This window comes from Acyrthosiphon pisum, chromosome A2, assembly GCF_005508785.2.
Source record: "Acyrthosiphon pisum isolate AL4f chromosome A2, pea_aphid_22Mar2018_4r6ur, whole genome shotgun sequence".
Classification (NCBI taxonomy): domain Eukaryota; kingdom Metazoa; phylum Arthropoda; class Insecta; order Hemiptera; family Aphididae; genus Acyrthosiphon; species Acyrthosiphon pisum.
This window is the reverse complement of record NC_042495.1, coordinates 13,686,648-13,692,853: the sequence shown is the minus strand read 5'-3', so window position 1 is coordinate 13,692,853 and position 6,206 is coordinate 13,686,648. Positions and strand designations below refer to the sequence as shown.

Sequence of the window (6,206 nt, the reverse complement as noted above, 5' to 3'; positions counted from 1 at the left end):
CGTTAAATGTTAATACACATTTTCATTTTTCACAATATTGTGTTTTGTAATTTCTATTCCATATTTCAGAATCCACTGTTGACTGTAGTTGACGCTTAGAAGTTTGAGTTGACTGTTGACTGATTGATTTCTACGGTGTTGAGTGTTTTGCCGTTTTCACTCGATACGAATCAAGGTCCTAGGCACTGGGCAGGACGAAATTACGAATAGCGTGATCATGACAACGGAATACCGCAATTTTTTTCACTACTCCAGTCGGCTGAACATGGCCGGGGTGCTGGGTGACGTCCACGTGGAACTGTTAAAGTTGAAGAAGGCTGACAGCTGGTTCATGTTCACGCGCGACCTGCTTCTCAAACACGAAATACTGACCTCGACGTTGGACGTCAACGATGAGTACGATGATCCCAACAAATCGAAGAGCCTCCGAAAAAATGGCAACGTGTTCTTCAAGGCTAGGTTGTACTGGAAGGCCGTCGATATGTACAACAGGTGTTTGAAGGCCTGCAAGCCGAACACTGAGTGCCATGCGTTAGCCCAGGCCAACCGGTCGGCCGCTTACTTCCACATGGGCCAGTACGAGCATTGCCTGAAGGACGCGCTATGTGTTGTGGAGTCTGACAATTACCCGTCCAATCTCGTGTACAAGCTGCACGAGCGAATCGGGCATGTAGAACACATTTTGGGCTACACCGAACGTGCGAAGAAAAGCTACGCCTTGTGCCTGAAACGACTAGACGAGGCGGACATGTCAGCGGTGAAAAAGCGCAAGTTCAGGATGGCGATCTCAATAGCTGTGTCCAATTGCGAGGAAGTCGAGGAAGAGCCGACTAAGTCGACAACTACGATGGAAACACTTTGTGTCGAGCAGCTGGTTGGTGGAAAAAACGAAAATATCCCTGCACTATCGGCCTTTGTGGAATTGAAATTGTCCGAGAATATGGGACGAGGTGTTTATGCTACCTGCGACATTAACCCTGGTAAATAATATATGGGTGTAGGTAGGTTCGTACTTTAGGTACCCAAGCTGTTTTTGGTAATATAGAAATCGGGGGGAAGTGGGAAAGTTTAAGAACAAAATATTTTATTAGTTATTACTTTTACTATAAGTAATTATAAAAAATGTTTGGGATAATAAAAATAATCATCGCTAAACCAATTATTTGCATTAGTGACTTAAACTGACTAACGAGATTAGTGATATAATGCAAACCATCGTCCAAAGAAATCGTTCATAAGAACTAGGTCGCTCTCATACTATACAAAGATTTTTGTACAAAGCTCTGTTGGCTATAATAATAATACTATTATACTATAATATTATAACACTTAGCAGTTAGCTCTGATAAACTTTGAAGTATTTTTGGATATGTTCGATTGCATACCTAATTCAGTAATGTTATTTTTTGCCTTCAGACTTTTTTTACTAATATAATTTTTGGACATTGACAAACATTAAAAAATAAATAAATAAAAATGAGTGTTCCTAGGTACCTGTACATGTAAATAATTTTATTTATTAAATAAAAATTAAGTTTTTTTTTATTAAGGACATCCAAGTCCTTAATTTATTATTGTGATAACCCCCCTCTCACCCAAATGCAATTTGTGTCTATGGTATTATGTTATTTACCTATTCATTTTTAGGTGATGTTGTGGCCATAGACGAACCTTACATTTGTGGGCCCTTATCAGAATTTAGAGAAGTTTGTCATTATAATGGTTGTATGAAGATACATTCATCACTTATTCACTGTCCAAAATGTTTGTTGGTATGTTTTTTTTTCTACTTTATACAAGTAAAAAATGTAGGTAATGGGTATGCATTATAAATGCAATATATATAATATTTCTATTTGGTTACTTATTTAATATATTAAGAACAAAAATAGTCTAATAAACCTAAACTAATTTTAACCATCTGACTATACCTACATAATAATTCTTTACAAATAACTTGACAATTTTTTGATTTATCTGCCATTGTATATATCTTATATACCTAAAACTTAATATTATGGAAATGAAAAAAATATATTAATATGTTAATATGATTTTATCAGGTTTTTTACTGCAACAAAGACTGCATGAATAAAGATTACAAAGATGGACATAATTTGCTATGTCCAATTATGTATCACATCAAATCAAGACCAGGAATAACAAAAATAAACGAACTTGCAATTAAGTGGTTTTTAAGAGCCTATTCAAAAATGGGCTTAAAAAAATATTGTGCAATCGTTGATAACTTCTCAGAATCTAAAATTGATCCTATAAAAAGGGGTTTTGATGAGATTGGTCAATACAAGTCTGATGATTTTTTAACAGCTTATTCTTTGGATATTATTGTAAACGAAATGTCAATAGATGTTTTGTTTTTTTTCAACTGTATTGCTGTTGATATGTTACATTATTTGATGTTAAGTGGCTTCAAAATTCCGGAATGTTATATAGGTATAATAGGTACTTCCTTGGTGCGTATTTTAACTATTTTAGATTTAAATTACAGCAAGTTAAAATTAGATGATCTATCAATATCATTAACTTTGTATCCAACCATTTCCTTGTTCAACCATTCTTGTGATGCAAATATTAGTCCGAGTGGAAATATCCTTGATAGAATAAGAGTTATGAAAGCAGTTCAACCAATTCCCAAAGGAACTCAGGTGATTATATTGATTATTTTATTATTCTTATATTTAAGATTCTTTGGAACCTGAAAAACCCCTAAACCTTGTGCAATAATAATAATAATAATGAAGAGCTGGAGTAGCGCCACCCTATCAGAGGTGCATAATGAATTCTTGCATTGAAATATGAAATACAATTTGTGTATTATGCCTCCACAATGTCTGTAAATTAGTTTTTTTTTCAATTTATAGGAGGTGGGCACTACATTTTTGAAAATCTACAAAGGGTAGGTACGTAAAATAAAAGATATTGGGAACCATTGTGTTGGAAGTGATAAAATATCTAAATGTGCATGTGCTGATGGTTTAAATACTCTTGATTATCCGTCTTCTGCGGAACAAACCATGTACATGATCAAATGCAATAATTAATGTACAATCCGCGTTTCTGGTTATTGGTTAACACAAAAAATAAAATGGGTTATTATTTAACTTTCCTGTAATACTAAATTTATTATATAACATTGCAAAATGTATACAATTATAATTTTTAATAATATAATTCTTTAATTTTTGTTACAATTTGAATATAGCGGAATTTGCTTATCCATAGATGCCATACCACCTTATTACACGAATAATCGAGAGTACACTGCATTATATTTAAACCATTCTACATTTAGAAATAGTGGCATTAGCTTTATTAGTTTGAGGATGACCGAAGGAATAAATTACAATGTCACATAAATATTTTTATTTTTATATGTCATAAATACTTGCATATAAAATATAGATTATAGAAACAAGTACAATATTACCATAAAATAATATTATTTTCTTATAAACTTCAAGTATATGTCACCTGATGTTTAAAATAACTCAGAAATATCTATGCCAAAAAATTTGTTTTTGTGACTACATGATTTTATATTATATATTTTGTATTTAATGTTAATATTAAATATTATTATTAGGTAATATTATATTTTTTATATATTTTGACAATATTAAATTTTTATTTATTTTGACAATATTATATTGTTAAATTAATACCAAATGTATTTTCTTTATTTGTTACCATCTAGTTATGCTGTAACTATGGAATAAAGTTTACAGCATTCAATAAAGAACTAAGGCAACAATTTTGCAATCTTTTAAGATTTAACTGCTACTGTGAGCCTTGCATAAAGAATTGGCCAATATATCATTATACACCAAATCGCCTTTCTACATTGTATGTTACATACTTAAATTTTATAATTGTTATCTATGAATAGATATTATTATTATTATTATTATTATTATTATTATTATTATAATATATTTATTTTTATAGAAATATTCTAAACTACAGTATGGCAGATACTGTATCATCTGAGTGCATAAAGTTTGTGGAATTTACGAAGTCAGTGGATTCAAAAGATTATTGTCAGCATTTAAATTATTTATATTCATTTATTAAGATTTTGAATACCAATGTAAAGCGGCCATTTTCATTATATGAGGATTGTCTTCAAATGATAAGTAATGCCCATAGCATAAGTACCAGTTTAAAAGGTATTGGGCTATGAATATCGATTGATATCTCACTTTTATAATAGGTTTATAAATAATACATTAAATAATTTTTCAGTTTATATCAAAAGTTTGTGTTCAACATTTGTTATAATTTAAATGAGTTAAATTGTGTTAATTTTTTTTTTACATCGGATTCATTTATTTTTCAATAATTTTTAGTTATATCAAAAGTAGCAATTTGTGTTTAATATTTGTTATGATTTAAATGAGTTAAATTGTGTTTTTTTTTTATCTACATAACATTCATGAATTATGTTAAATTATAAAGATTATTTTTTTTTTTGTCTAAAATCTAGATTACTTTTTTTATTTTATTATAATTTTATTGACTTAATATATGTCTAGATTTCTTACAATTACAACAGCAAATTTAAGAAAGACCTAAATTCTAAAATATTTGCCATAACATCCATATTATTAAGACTTTTACCATTCACATCAAAGCAAAATTAGCATTGAGTTAACTTTAGTATTAGAGTGAATTGGCTTATTACAAAATTTAATGTTCAGAACATATTATCCGTGTTGACAGGAAAAATTTGCAATGTTGTGCTTGGTCAGAGGGAAATTACAAAATAAATAGTCTGCTGACATCCTCTTAATAATATAATATTATATATCCACATGTTTCTATATCCATTTTAATATTTTATTCTAATTGGTTTACGCACTTGATTTAAATTGCATATTACATTGAACAAAAGCTTTATTATTACTATTTATTTTTTTTTAAAATTATTTTCATCAATTATTAATTTAACACATGCACCTGTTTTTCTAATGGAAAATTCCTGTTTTTCTTAACACTTGAGCTTTATTGGGAATTTTCAATGTTGACCTCTTGAATGCACAAATAAGATTCACTTTACTAGCAGTAAAATTAAAAAAGTTGAAAATTTAAGGATTATTTTGACTACCTGCATGTACAAACACCAAAAAACACATTGTTGTACATATCGCTTTGCTCAAAGTCTAAAATATATTTATCAGAAAATTTGTGTTAAAGAAAACTTAAAAAAGGTAAGAATATTTAGTGTTTTGAAAAATATTGTTTTTTGATATCAAATTGTCCAAAAAAATATTTTCATAAAGCTAAAACTTTTCATATTAATGAGTAATTGGTATAAAAAATCACTTTAATCTGTACCTATATTTAATGTAATTTTTAAAAATATTTCTATTTTCTATAATTATTCATGATTTATATTTATACTCGTATGTGCAATGCTTTTCCTTTTTAGGTAGCTACCTACCTAGGTAATCAATAATAATCGTAATATAGCCTATAGGTATTATCATTGAGTATAGTCGTATAGATAGTATTGGTATAATGGTATAGTATGGTATCTATACTCAATGATATTATGTTTTAATAAAGTACAACTTGTGATAGGTGTATATTATAATCTAGAAAAAAATAACTTTATTAGGTACTAGAAATTCCCTATGTAGACCTTTTGATTCTTAATCTTTATGTAGGTTGTACCTATGTGTTTTATTTGAGTGAATACAATTTATTCTGTTGACACTTTGACAGTCACCAATGCAGGGGGGCAAAAGGACAGGTGTTCCAGGCAGCAACGCAAAAAAAATGTCGTTTGTAATGTAATAAAAATAAAATATTTAGTAGAATAAATATTAATTATTTTAGTTTACGAATTTACGATGTCAATTGTCGGAATATCTAAAATCGTAATGGAATCTAATATTAAACTATTAGGTACTTATTGGAAGAGAACGCTGTTTATGGACCTTGTTTTCGTATATTATCTCTATTCACTAAATATTGTATTGGCATGTTATAGACGCTGGGGCACCGAGCTGCCAGCATACGATATTGCCATATTATCAATTTTTATATATAGGTAGGTACCCTGTTATCCAAAAGAAAACTGTCACTTTTCGCGCATAAAACTGCCGGCTGTGGCCATGCAAAGGCCCAACTTACCCACTTTGCTAGCCGACGTTTCTCGAAGACGTTGACGATCGTCGGCTAGC

General features: G+C 29.8%; 1 protein-coding gene across 2 annotated transcripts; it reads left to right on the top strand.

The window, feature by feature from the left end:
• On the top strand, positions 1-4,296 carry LOC100572431 (SET and MYND domain-containing protein 4). 2 transcript variants are annotated; one of them, XM_016808630.2, is made up of 5 exons: positions 10-980; positions 1,648-1,772; positions 2,064-2,666; positions 3,716-3,864; positions 3,967-4,296. In XM_016808630.2, the coding sequence occupies exons 1-5, from the start codon at positions 218-220 to the stop codon at positions 4,199-4,201; spliced, it is 1,875 nt and encodes a 624-aa protein (XP_016664119.1). In that variant the 5' UTR covers positions 10-217; the 3' UTR covers positions 4,202-4,296. The 2 variants fall into 2 exon arrangements, with proteins under 2 accessions (XP_016664121.1, XP_016664119.1); XM_016808632.2 differs by lacking the exons at positions 3,716-3,864; positions 3,967-4,296 and having other exon boundaries at positions 1-980; positions 2,064-2,454; positions 2,510-2,600.
• The last annotated feature ends 1,910 nt before the right edge of the window (positions 4,297-6,206 follow it).

Coding starts and splice junctions, on each gene's coding strand:
- LOC100572431 (XM_016808630.2), top strand. CDS start 218: ATGACAACGGAATACCGCAATTTTTTTCACTACTCCAGTCGGCTGAAC. Junction 981..1,647: donor TACCTGCGACATTAACCCTG/GTAAATAATATA, acceptor ATTCATTTTTAG/GTGATGTTGTGGCCATAGAC. Junction 3,865..3,966: donor CCAAATCGCCTTTCTACATT/GTATGTTACATA, acceptor TTATTTTTATAG/AAATATTCTAAACTACAGTA.